This window comes from Agelaius tricolor, unplaced genomic scaffold, assembly GCF_023055355.1.
Source record: "Agelaius tricolor isolate 1412-34295 unplaced genomic scaffold, bAgeTri1.0.p SCAF_1, whole genome shotgun sequence".
Classification (NCBI taxonomy): Eukaryota; Metazoa; Chordata; class Aves; order Passeriformes; family Icteridae; genus Agelaius; species Agelaius tricolor.
The window spans coordinates 10,174,529-10,188,002 of NW_027269261.1; the positions used below are offsets into that span (position 1 = coordinate 10,174,529).

Below are 13,474 nucleotides of genomic sequence, written 5' to 3' on the forward strand. Positions count from 1 at the left end.
TGCCCCCCGCGCTGTCCCTCACGGCTCCCCGAGCCCCCCAGCTCTGCCCTCAGGACCATCCCCGCACCCCACCCGGCACACCTTCGAGCAGGTAACCCCGCCCACCCGGCCGAGCGCGCGCGGCATTGGCCGGCTGACACGTCAATCAGCCGCACTCGCCCTGTGATTGGTGTACTCGTCAGGGGCGGGGCCCTGCGTAGCGACGGGGTTGCCGCCCCCCGCCCCGCCCGCGCGTGCGCACGGGGCCGGGGCGTCGCCACGCGGGGCTCCCGCCATAGCAACCGCTTCCTCCTCCTCCGGGCACGGCGGCCGTGACGTCGACACCGCTTCCGCCCGGCTCGCGCCCTCGCAGCTTCTCTTCCTGCCGCCGGAGCCCGCGCCGCGCCCAGACAGCCGAGGGAGCCGCCGCCGCCGCACCGCGCTCCGCCGCCCGCCCGCCGCGCCCCGCCGACGCCATGGTAGGCACCGCGCGCCGCCGGACGGGCCTTGGGCTTCTCCGTCTCCCGCCTCCGCCTTCATCCCTGGGGGAAAAAGGGGGGAGGGGGGCGGCGGTACCGCCCGCCGCATCCCGGCCGGCGCTCTGGCTGGCGGCGCCGCTGTGCCTGGCCGTATCGTGCCCCCTTTTTCTTCTCCTTCCCTTTCTCCCGGTCCTTCCCGTTCGCCTTTGAACTTGACGCGGCGGATCCGTTCTCCTCCCTTCCCCCCCGCCTCCATCCCGCCATGAGGCGACGGAAGGTTACTCCCACCCCGCCTTGAAGCGATGGAACTGTCCTCCCTCCCTTTCCTCCCCCCCACCGTAAGGTAATGGTACGCTCCTCGTCGCACACAGGCGCTGGGGGCGGGCGCGTCCATTCGGCCCTGGGAGGGGGGGGGGTGGTGAGGAGCGAGGGCGCGGCGGGAAAAGGCCGGGTGGGAAGGGGGGGGCTGTGCGCGGCACCTCCCCGCGCCGCAGGGCGCGGCCGGGAGGGGACCGGGAGGCGGCGACCCCGCCGCTCCCCACGGGGGGCTGGCTGGCTGCGAGAGGGTGGCAGCCCCGCAGGAAAGCACCGGGCGGTGTCGGTGGGAGGCCAGGGGCTGCCCTGCTCGGGAGGAAGCGCGGCCGCCGCCGCCTCGGTCCCGGCGGGAGCCATCTTCGCACGGCCCCGGGGTTCGGGCCTGGCCTAGAAACCGGCGGCGGCTCCGCGGGGCCAGCACGGGCCCGGCCAGGGCCGCCCCCCGCCGCCCGGCCCGGCCGGAGCCCGCAGCGCTGGCGGCGGACAAAAGGGGGAAGCGGAACCCGTGGAGGGGAATCGCTGAGTGTAAAAACAGGGTGTCGCAGCGGCCGCTCGAGGAAGCTGAAATTTTGAGGCAGTTGCTGCAAGGACTTGGTTTTGTTTTTTGTTTTTTTTTTTTGTTTTGCTTCTCCGCACAGTGCTGCAAACCTTTATCCAAGGTATAACGCTGGAAGCAAAGAAACAAAAAAGTATTAAGCATCCGCAGTGATTTGCTTGTGTTTCCTGGCTTCTAAAAGAAAAAAGTATTAGGGCTCTCCTTGCATAAATGGGGCAGAATAGACCAAACGTGTGTTCAGTCTCATGGTGGCTCATTCTGTTTGCTTTGCCCGTGCTTAGAGTTTGCATCCCCGTTTGACTCAGGAGATGGAATTGATGGCAAATTTGCCTCAATTATTAGCTCATGCAGTTTTAACTGCTGCCCTGTTTTTGCTTGAGTCATGCACAAACACTTGTCCAGCAACACACACTTGCCTGAGTTATTTACCTGTATTAGAGGTGTTAAATATTGAGGCCTTCCCTTGGTATTTACCAGTAGTTCATTGACTGTGTGGTATATCCAGGAAATAAATTTTTGGTCCTGAGGGTGGCAGACAGGATGTACCACTAATGTCCCTGCTTTCTCCAACACCCAAGCTCTGGAGCATCTGTGGCTGGTGTGCAGCGTGGAGCAGAGCTGATGGGAGCTGCAGATGAAGCTGCTAAAAAGTCTGATGAGACTCGCAGCTCTTGTTTAAAAGAGGCTTGTCTCAACAAGCCAGCTACCACCTCTGCAGTATGCAAACCTAGTTAAGTGTGACTACTCAGTGTGTCAGGCTTCATCTTGCTTTGCAACCAGGGAATTCCCAAGTCAGTCAAAACTACTATTTCTCCTAGTGATCTCCTTTTTGCAACAGGGTTTAGGTTGGCTTTTTTGAGAGGCTGCAAATGAACTTGGTTTTGGGCAGAGCGGAGGCCCTCTGGCAAAGTGTGGTAGTGCCAGCAGGAGGGCATCCTTTGCTATCAAAAGAGCTTGGATTTCCAGCTTTTGTGCCTTGCCACAATGTTCAGTTTCTTTGCTACTGGATTAAATGAGTCCAAGGTCTTTGGAGTACCGTGCAAATGATTTTTCTTGGTTGTTAGTCAGTGCTATTCCCAGATCTGTGTAATTACAAGGTACATATGCCTCATATACAAGATAACAGCCTCATGACAATTGGTGCTGTTGATGTCTGGCATGTTCCTACTCGCCTTGGCAGAATCACTGTCAAGAGGCTCCTGCTGGGTGCAAGGGCTGACCTAAGCAATCCCATGTGAGAGTGCCTGACTACAACCAGGCCTTGCTTGTGAAGCTGTTCTCAGCCTTTTCCTCACCTGGCTGTTCAGTATTCACAGCAGTCTCCTCGGGAGAGGAGGGTCCCTCAGTAACAAGTATCAAGGATGCCCAGAGCTGGCCTTCAAAGCCTCATTTTGAGGGTGCCATTTAAGCTTTAGGTTGCTGGAGGTGCCTGGAGGGCCACAAGAAAATTCTTATAGGCATTTAGGCTCATACCAGCTGATCTGTGTGCTGAATGTGTTTCTGAGAAGCTTTGATTTTCTGCAAGAGTCCTGTTACACACCAGCTTCCACCTGCATTACCTTAAAAACTTACATTTCAACACAGGAATGGGTGCTGCTCAAAACTTCTGCCCTGCTGCTACTGGCCACTGCAGTTCATGTTTTTCAGTACTGTTGCTGGGATTGCCTTTTGTGGGTATTGCTTGTTCTGCCTACCTTGATAATTAAATGGGGAGTGAACTTTGTGGTGGTTCAGAGAAGGAGATAATTTCCTCTTTGGCTAAAAGCTGAAGAAATGACCTTCAGGAATTTGAAGGATAGTTTTTTCTTTTTTTTTTTTAAATAATTGTTTTTATACTCCTCTCATCTTGTCAATAACCTTTCTTCTTGGGGGTTGGGGCAGGAAATAAAAGCTGAATAGAGTTTCAGTTCTTTCCCTCACACCTTCCCCCTGCCAAAAGAGACCAAATAATGCAAAATAACTTGAGTCTAGCTGGCAAGATCTTTCTACAAGTGATATGCAGATGACTCTGTACTTCTTGCTGGTTTATGGTGTGCAAATAATGGCCTCTTATACAACAGTAGTAAAAGGTTGCTAGTTCTGTTTCCTGTCAGGCTTCAGATCAGAGTTGAAACCTTGGCCTCTCAGATGTACAGGCTGTCCCCTGTAAATGGAGGTGTCTCTCTGACCAGCTGTAGGTAAGCAGGTGATGTGGGCTTTTCCAGACTCCTGAAGTCACTGGTGTTCCCACACTGTTGCTGGTCTCTGGGATGAAGTTAAAGTAGCTGCTCCTTTATTTCCTCCTTGCATTGCTGCCTTTCCTGCTCAGTAAAGGGGGGATGTTAACACCAGATGTGTTTTCTTGAGTGCTCAGATAACAGATTGGAAGCCAAGCAGTATTTAATATCTTTATGGTTTTGACTGCCTGCATTTTCAGTTGGCTTGTTGGCCTTAGGTGGTGACACCTTTCCAGAGGCCTGATTTGGCAAAACTTCCTTTCAGCCAGGCTGTTACTCTCCCTTTCTGCTAAGTGCTCCCACAACTACCTTGGCTTAGTTTTCCCCTCAAGTTTCTGCTGATGGCCCAGGAGACTCCACTGTGGCAATGCAGGGGACAGCTCTGTCCCTGAAGGGTGCTGTCCCAGACCAGTTGGGTGGAAATAAGTTTAATTGAAAAAGTCTTTATTGCAGAGATGTACTATGACACATGAGTGAGTCAGAGGGAAATGCCACATGGCTCCACAGGCAGCTCTGGCAGTGGCAGGGAATTTCAGAGGTAGATAGGAGGGAGGGTAAGCCAGGCATGAGGGAAACAGGGTTTGCTGAAGAAACTAAGAACCAAATACATGCCAATAATGTGACCAGCAAACATGGGAGCACAGTGTTCTCACATCTGCCCTTGCAATTAAACAAGGCGTGCTTTAATACATTCTTGGTGTCAGATTCTGGAAAAAATTGATGATACTTTTCCAAGAAGCAAAAGTTTCCACTTGAGTAGTTGTGGATAGTTCACCCTGATGTGTACAATGTTTGTGAGTGGTTCCCAGACAAAACAAGTCAAGAGCTGTATCTTGGAATGTCTCTGGAGATAATGCATGCCCAGGCACCACTGTGGAGAGTTCTTGGGCTCTAATCACAGGAGAGAAAACCAACAATCTGAAATTCTCAAGACTTAAACTCAAATTTAGTCCTTCAAACTTGTCTTGAGGCAAACTAAATCATAAGTTTAAGGTCTTAGCTGTCTTAGAGTTGGGGAAAACAAAGACTCTTCTTAGGTAAAGTATTTTAAGTATTCAAGAAAAATACTGGTGCCCACAGTATTCACTTCCTAACAAAAGAGATGTGGAATTTCATTGTGTCAAAGTTGTGTTTTAGTGCAGGCTTGCTGTGAATCCAGTTTATCAGATGTCTGGCATGTCTCACTCCTGAAATGGCTTTTCTCTATGTGGGGATTTTCTTCAGAAAGCTTTGGGTTATTCTTCAGTCTTCCCCAATTTAGATTAAATTTCAGTTTGGCTACTCGGCAATGGAGGCAAAATGCCGGGAGCTCGTAGTGGAGGCAGCTGGGTCTGGTTCCTGCAGTGGAAGCTGGCTGGACACAAGGCTCCCTCTTTGGGCTGCCTGGCGCAGGGAGGGCATTGTGCTGTCTCTCCCAAGACTTGTGCAGAGCTTTGCACTTGAGGCAAGAGCGAGGCTCTGAACAAGAGCTGCTGTGTTCCTGCAGTGCCTGCTGACAAGGCAGTGAATGCAGTCCCTGCCTCAGGTGACATCCAGTGGGGACACTGCCACGAGTGCCACAGGGTATTGGGTGAGGGGCTCAGCCCCCAGCATGTGCTGTGTCTGCAGCAGCTGCGTGGAGGTGCTGGGGGCAGCTCAGTTGTGCTGATTGCGTCAGAGAAACTTGTTCTGCCTCTTCTTTCCTGAATGTCTCCCTGAATGTGCTGTCCTGGCATGATTTTCCCATCTGGTAATTAGGTGGCTTGCCTGCTTGCTGCTGCCTTGTTGCAATTAAGGGTCTGTCCCCTACAGTGAAATGTCACCAGCTGGCTGATGGTCGTGGATCCCACAAGTGCCTGCAGTATGTGCTGCTCACTGAACCAACCCCCTTGTGCCAGTCCAGAGCTGGATAACTGCTGCCATCCTGGAAAAGGAGCAGGACCAGGCTGGCTGCTGGAGCTCTACAGCATTCAAGCCACAATGCACAAAATAATAACCAATGTGCTGCGCTGAGTCCTCAGAGAAGAACCATATCTGGCCAAAGAGGGAAAATCCAGACTAACAAGTGTTTACTCTGTCATTACTGGGAGGGTGGAGGCTTCTCACCAGCTCTTCTGCTGGACAAGCAGACACGAGGTTAAAATGTCACTTGAGGACACATTTTTAGAGTCTGGAGTTTCTCCCTGTTCCAGTGCTCTTAGCAGTTATCCTGTTGTTGTTCTACACAGAGTGCTTGCAGCTACCTTAAAACAAAAGCTGCCTGGGGTTTGAGTTTTTTCCTTTTTAAGTATGTTTGTGAGGCCATTTGTGGCTGGTGCAGGCCCAGGGTTGCAGAGGGAGCCCTGCAGTTAGGACAGCAGATCCTGTTTTCAGAGGGAATTGGTTTGTTGCACTGTCTCATCTCAGCCCATACTGTAACACAGCTATAGGGTGTTCTCAGATGGAACAAATCTGCATTGTCCCTGGCAGCACAATGGCTGCTAATGTCAGCTTGTGTGATGAATCCAGGGGTTGTACAGCAGCTGTGAAAAGGAGCAGCACCAGCTGCTAACAGCCTTTTGCTTTGGAAAGCTAAAAAATCCAGTTGTCACTGTTGTCCCTTCAGATTCTGGTCAGTCCTAGTTATCAGCTGAAGTTTTACAGTGAATTTTGAGTTTCCAGACTAAATACTTTCTACATTTTTGGAATCTGAACTGACTTGCCAGCAGTGTTCAGTTTCTTTTTAAAGAAACAACTTGTCTCCTGACTTGGAGACATGTTTCTGGCTGTGTAGTAGCACAAGCAAATGCACATGACTGCACAGTCTGCATCGATCTGCAGCTCTATTGCTGCTGCTTCTGGCTCTGAGCTGAGCACTAACCTGTGCTTTCAAAGTTAGCATGACTTGATGCAAGGGAATTATTTGTTGTAGTGTTTGAGCAAAGCTCAAGAGTTGACAAAGGTAGAGGTAGGTGATATGCACTGCTTTTTCATTATAAATAGCCTCATTTCCATGGCAGTGCAGACTTTCTGTGCATTTTCTAAGAACCTTGCAGGGCTTTGTGACTAAAACCTGAGTCTTGCCACCCATTGCCAGCTATTGAGGTACCATTAGTTAGAAAATAAACCTTGGGGAGGAGAAGGCTTCTCTTGAATTCACTGTGGATTTGTCCTTAATGAATGATGAAATAGCTGCAGATGCTGCACTGTTTCCTTTATTAGGTTAACTTTGTGTTATTTAAAGTCTTCCCAAAGAGGCTCTTGCCCACACCAAACACAGGGACAGGAGAAGACCTTTATTCCTCATTAGCTCTCAGTCACACTCAGTGCAGCGTCTCTGTATGGAGGAGGTGACACTGGAATGAGTCACTTTGAGTCCATGTTTGCACTGTAGCTTGAATTTGTCCTGAAATAGGCTTTCTCCATGTGTTTCCCTCACCTCATTGGTGATATGCAGAAGGATGGCTGCCTGCCACACAGCTGAGGCACAGTGACTGAGTTGCTGTTCTCCTGTCCCAAAGTGCAAGCAATTCTGCATAGGTTACCACTTACAGACTGACCACGCATTGTAAATCTAGAGGGAGATCCCACTGTATTTAGGTAAACCCTGAGAAAGCACTGCTCTCCACCCTAAAGAAAAGCTGTCTCAGATTGCTGGGGTATGAGATTGTACTGGTTTTCTGTGGCCAGCACTTGGGAGCTCTAGATACCAAACTCCATGGCAATAGATTGTGCCAGCTGTGCCACCTCTCCTCACTGGGTTAGCTGGCTGTGCCTGCCCCCCAGAGTTACAGGAGGAGGGATGTTGGAAGAAAGAGGAGAATCTGGGCTTATTTGAGGTCCTCTGTGGTAGGCGCTGGTCAAGGCTTTAGAAAACCCCCACACATTAAAGTAGGTGTCCATTCCATAACCATCTCAAGGACAGCCTGAGCACTGCACCTCGGTCCCCCTGGTTTTGCAGCTGAACTCTGCTGTTCCTTCAAAATACAAAAGAAGTCCCTTGAGCTCACATTTTGAGGCTGAAGATAAATTTTTAAAAAATGAAGAGCAGCCTTTATCCTTTTTGAGTTGTGTGTCTCATCTGCTGCTGTACCCGACTGTTGGTACTGCTGACTGTGCTCGCAGCAGTGACGTGTCGTGGTTTGCACAGAGGGAGGAAGGCAGTTTTCCTTCTGATAGATGGATATGAGTAATGTCATTTGAATGTGGAAGACACAAAAGCAGTGAGGGAGGAAGCAGGATTCTAAAGGAATCTCATTGTTTATACTGTGTGTAGCATTTTGAACAGATAGAGTTGTTCAGTACTGGACAGGCTTCAGTTTGGTCTTTACTGCTCTGGCCATGATGTCCTTCCAGCAGTGCCTGCTGGCTTCCCACATTTGCAATATTCAGTCTTGCACAGCTGCCTTTAAACTCTCCAGCTTGGTGCAGTCTGAGAACAAAACTCAAATGTAAATGCTTCTACTTCCCACTTTTTTTTGTCTCATTCCAGAAAAGCATCAGACTGAAAATGCAGTTCAGCCTTTTGTCATTCTTGCTAGGTCTTGTCCTCTTTATTCTGTGCAGCTGCTTTTAACATCAGATTGATAATGCTGCATGTGCACCTCTTGTTCCAGCTTACACAGGGGAACACGATACCGCTCACTACAATTTCCCAGCTGACTCCAAGGTGGGGAAGAAATGTTGAGAAGGGTTGAGCTTGCTTTAAAAACTGCTGGAGTAGGTGTGAGAAGAAGAGACTTTTAAGACTTGCAAATTCTCTGTTTGAAATACTGAATTCAGGGCAATTTCCCAAAGTTGGTTTGTTCAGCTAAAAGCTACCACTGCAATCCCAGTACCCCACTACATTTCCCTTGATCTCTAAACTAAGTCCATGTGACAAGTGTGGAATTTGGCCAGTTTTACCTCTGTTCCTAAAGCTCCTAGCAAGCATGCTGGAAATGGCTGGGAAACTTTAAACAGAAGATCCTTGTGGGCTTCTCCAGCCAGCCTGAAACAGGGAAGAAAATTAAGCTGCTCTAATGCCAAAGGATCTGCCACAACTGAATCTCAGAGAACAAGGGGTTGGCATGCCTGTAAAACTCCCCCAAAACAATGTTCCAATGGTGGAAGTGGGATTATGCCTTCTTTGGAATAGTTTTTGGGTTGGCAGCCAGCTGTGGGCAGCAGCCAGACTCCAGATTCTTTACTTGGCTTTGGAAAAGAGGGGCTGCAGTGACTATTGCAAGAATCTGTTGTCTCCTAGGCTTGTGTTTAAGGCAGTGCCATGTTGTAGCTGGAACAGGAGGGTGGAGGGCTGAAGGTGTTTGCTGTGGTCTCTGCAGGCCTCCGGAGTACAAGTGGCCGATGAGGTGTGCCGTATCTTCTACGACATGAAAGTGCGGAAGTGCTCCACGCCGGAGGAGATCAAGAAGAGGAAGAAGGCTGTCATCTTCTGCCTCAGTCCAGACAAAAAGTGCATTATTGTGGAGGAGGGCAAAGAGATTCTGGTGGGAGACGTCGGAGTGACAGTCACCGACCCTTTCAAGCACTTTGTGCAGATGCTTCCCGAGAAGGATTGCCGCTATGCCTTGTATGATGCAAGCTTCGAGACCAAGGAATCCAAAAAAGAAGAGCTGATGTTTTTCTTGTGGTAAGCCAGCTTCCCAACTCTCTCATTCCTAGCATGCAGTCCAGGCTCTGTGGGTGAGGTCTCTGAGTGTTTGTACTGCCCAGGCTGGGAAAATGGCAGGCTTAAATTGAGCTGGGCAGCCTGATGCCTGTATTCTGGAGCCATGAGATGTTCCACTTGTCCCTGGTGGGTAGGATACTGCTTCTGTCTGGGGTGGATAATCAGTGTCACTAATTTCACTCTCTGTGGTGTCTCCCACTAGGGCACCAGAACAAGCACCTCTCAAAAGTAAGATGATCTACGCAAGCTCCAAGGATGCAATCAAAAAGAAGTTTCAAGGTATGTAATACAACTAATGTTCCTAACTCTGCTGTGTCCCTGGAGAACACAGCAAGGCTGAATTGGGTTTTATATTTGTTGATTTTTTGAGATACTAGTGAGAAGTGAAGTGTCATGTGACAGAGCTAAAATGAGCTCTAGCACAAATTTATATTATCTGACAAAATTTCAGAGGCACTAGGACAGTGCTCAGGACAAGAGCATGTTTTGCAATGTGTGATGGACCTTATGGAGCAGCACATTGCACCATACAGGCTAGAAACCATAAGATTCATAAGGCAACACTGGGTTTTGTGCAGAGCTGCCTCAGTGGCAGAGCACTTTCATCCCTGTGTCTGTTAAAATGCAGACTCATAAACTTACTATGCTGTAGTAAGCCAGTCTGGCTGATAGCCAGGTAGCACTCTTCAGCTCCTCAGGCTGCACCGGGCCAAAATCTTGCACTGTGCAAGACTGACAGGATCTTTGTGCAGCAGTGCCAGCCTTCAGAGGATGGCTTGCCCAGGGACTGGAACTGCCATGGGAAACTCCTGTGTGCTGAGAAAAAGAAATCCCAAGGAAATTCTGCTTTTCACCATGTAAAGCAGGCATGGTTTAGGCTCTCCAGCCCTAAAAAGGAAAGCAAGCACTGTTGGTTGGGTAGCCCAGGTTTGCAGGGTGATGCTTTCAGCCACCTCTGCAGAGGCAGCGGAAGCTGAGCGAGCCCTCTCCATGGGCTTGCCTGGAGCTCCCTCCCCTGCTCTATCCAGGGCAGCACAAGAAATGAATGAGGGATTTGCTCTAGGAGCCTGCTATGAAAGGCCAACAGCCTGAGCACTGAGCTAGTGACAGATTTCTGCTTCGTGTCCCTTCAGTGACATTTGGTGTGCAGCCAGATGTCTCCTGGGACCAGGCAGGGAAAAACCATCAAATTCCCTAAGCTAAGGCAGGACTTGTCTGCTTGAGTGACTGGATTGCTTCTTCTAATATTACTACCAGGTATGTTTCTTTGATTGCTTACCAGCATGTTGAAATACTGCATTATTGAGTGTTTTGCCTCTTTTTTTAGGCATAAAGCATGAATGCCAAGCAAATGGGCCAGAGGACCTGAACCGAGCTTGCATTGCTGAGAAGCTAGGAGGCTCCCTAGTCGTAGCTTTTGAAGGAAGTCCCGTGTAGATGTCATACAGTGCCACAACTCTACAAGCATTCCATGTTTTAATAGATCAGTTATATAAAGCAAACATTCTAGGCAAGGGTTTCACTAACAGTAGGGAAGCTGTCTTGTAGAATAAAGTAGACTTTGGAGATGTAGCTCATATGTACAAATGACCCTAAATAAATCAAATTAAGGATTTATCTTGGTGTATTAATATTTGCATTGGTTGTCCAGCCCAGTACTGTCCCCAATGGATTAACACTAAAGGTCTCTAAAAATTGGAGCAGTGTATCATGAAAGGTGGAGAGGTGAGAATGATCTGGTTCCTGTTCTTGCTTTTCCAAATAGTAACAAGCAAAATTCAAAAACTTTCCCCTGTAACCATTTAAAACAAAACTTTAAACCTGTAGTTTAACTTCAGCTGAAGCAACCTGTGAGCACCAAAACTGGGTTAAATTCTTAGTGCTTGCGGTTGCAGAGCTGTACTAAAAAAGCCTAATTATGAAGCTAGACATAAAACAGACACACTTTTTCTGGAGAAGTAGTCCTAATCCACTCTCTTGTAAAATCACAGTGCAGTAATAATATTTAAAGGTTCACTTGTTCTGTAGGTTCAATTTTCTCGTTATGAAGTGTCTTGAGGTCTCTTTCCTCCTGAGTGATTCTATAGAAATTGCTTTTTCTGTTGACACAGTTTAATTTAGAACTGCCTTTCTCTAATATACACTTACTAGTGGATCAGATGCTTCTGAGGCTTTTATAAATGCAGATTCTTATATCAGAGCTCTCCAGTTATGGGTAGTAAAATGAAAAGGAACCACAACTTTAAAAATGGTATTTTCAACCCCAGTCTTTGGTCACTTGGTCCATTTGTCCATAATTACTATTGATTTAACTTAGTAGAACCAATCAGCCTGACTAATATGGCTTGATCTGGGCTTTTTGTCTGTTAGCTTCTTTAATTCTGTAGAAATGCATGGAAATATCACCTACTAGAAAGTTTGACCTGAAATGCCTTTTGTATGGGGGGTAGAGAACATTCCTGTGCCAGCTACAGAGATCTTAAAAGCTTCCATGTTTCATCAGTGGTTGATTAAAGCTGTTTCCTTTGTGTAATGTGTACATGGGAGTTGCATAGAGTTTTCTTGTATGTCTGTAGAGAAAAAGAAAAAAAAAAAACCAAAACCCTTAGCCTCCAGTGCATTACTGTGATATGTTCTGTGCGTGCCAAATTTGAACAGCCTAAATAAATGGGCTTTCCCTCCCCTGGGTCAGTGACTGATTGCTCTCCAGCCTCGGGATCAGCCCTCCTGCAGGGGGCTGGCTCTGCTGGATCTGGGTAAGCACTTAGGGACCTGCTGTGCCTTCTGCAGCGCCTGCCCTGCTCTGCTCTGGGAGCTGGAGTGGGGGAAACAGGCTGGAAGGAGGAGCTGGTGAAGCTGGAGGGATCTGGGGGAAAGCAGGTTTGTCCCTGCAGTGTGTTCCCCTCTTTGGCTCTGCTTGCTGCAGCTCCCAAACCTCTCTCTGCCTTTAGGCTGTGGGCACAAATTCCCGTCGGCTGGGGCTGTCCTGGGAGCAATTCCTGTTTGCAGTCTGAGCTCAGGAGCCCAGCCATGTGTTGGGTGTTGTGCACTGCCTGCCCGTGAGGACTGAGGGAGCTTTCTCTGGCCAGGCCCATGGAGCCAGGGCAGAGAAAGGCCCTTCCCCCTGAGCTGTTGCCAGCTGTGCAGGGACACAGAGCTGTGGTGTCCCCTCAGCTCCTGGCAGAGCAGTGCCAGCGCTTTGCTGGGGGCCAGGGCAACAATGGGCCATTACCTAACTCAGCATGTGCCCTCTCTGGCCAGGCTGAGTGGGTCAAACCCTTCATTAAAGACAGGCATTGACTGACTGCTCTGACTTGGCACCCACACGGGTCACAGGGCTGGGAGCACAAGCTTCTCTGGTGCAAAGGGACCCACTGGAGTGCAGCTTCCTGATTCTGACCAAAGCAAACTGGCCTGGATTCTGCTGGGGCTTCCAGTCTGTCTTTCAATCAACTGGGGCCTCACCCAAGTGTGTAATGATCCTCATAAACAGCTCCTCCTTGCCCAGGTGTCTGCAGTTCTGATCCCTGTCCAAAGTCCACCTGGAGATAAGGAAACCACTGTGACACACTGGGAGTGGTGCTGCCTGACAAACAGGCAGCTCCTAGCCAAGATCCAGCTGATAGCTGGTGCCTCCAGGCTGCAGGCATCTTTATCTAGCCCAGGTGATGCTGTGGACACCTCTGCCTGGGACAGAAGGACACTTTCCTTCCTTGGTCATAAAATGGAGCGGGAGACACTGCAAAAGAGGAAGGATGTCAGACCTGGAAGGTAGGAGAGCATTTCCCACAATGTGAAAGCCCTTGGGTCAGGGACTTGGGTTCAAAGTCCCAGGAGTGAGTGATAAGAAGTGACACACTGGGCCTTGGCTGGGTGTGGTGCTGTAGCTTCAGCCCACTGGAGAGCTTTTAGAGCCCTCACAAGAAGTCCCAAAGTGATCCTTGTGCTGCAGAACTAACAGTAACTCTTAATCCTCAGAGCTGCAGTGCTGTGGGCTTGTCCACATCGTGGGGTTTGTGGCCAGACTTCCCCTCTCAGGGTTCTGCTTTTTGAGGGGGTGAAACTCTTGTGACTGTTTTTAAGATTTCTCCCAAGTCACCCAGACCTTCTGAAAAGGCAAGACAAGAAGGGATAGACAGCATGAATGCTTCCTATAACTTGGCTGGTTGCTGGTGGGAGTAATCACTTCCTGACAGGGGCACATGAAGAAAAAGGTGAAGGATTGAGGTGAGGGAGGCAGCTCAGTCACACTTGCTCAGCTAGTGTGAACATTTTGAAGTACACATGCAGGCAAGGGTTT

At 49.3% G+C, this 13,474-nt stretch overlaps 1 protein-coding gene across 1 annotated transcript; it reads left to right on the forward strand.

The window, feature by feature from the left end:
* Positions 1 to 300: 300 nt before the first annotated feature.
* On the forward strand, positions 301 to 11,861 carry DSTN (destrin, actin depolymerizing factor). The gene is made up of 4 exons (XM_071422600.1): positions 301 to 458; positions 8,828 to 9,135; positions 9,377 to 9,453; positions 10,502 to 11,861. The coding sequence occupies exons 1-4, from the start codon at positions 456 to 458 to the stop codon at positions 10,609 to 10,611; spliced, it is 498 nt and encodes a 165-aa protein (XP_071278701.1). The 5' UTR covers positions 301 to 455; the 3' UTR covers positions 10,612 to 11,861.
* Positions 11,862 to 13,474: the final 1,613 nt, after the last annotated feature.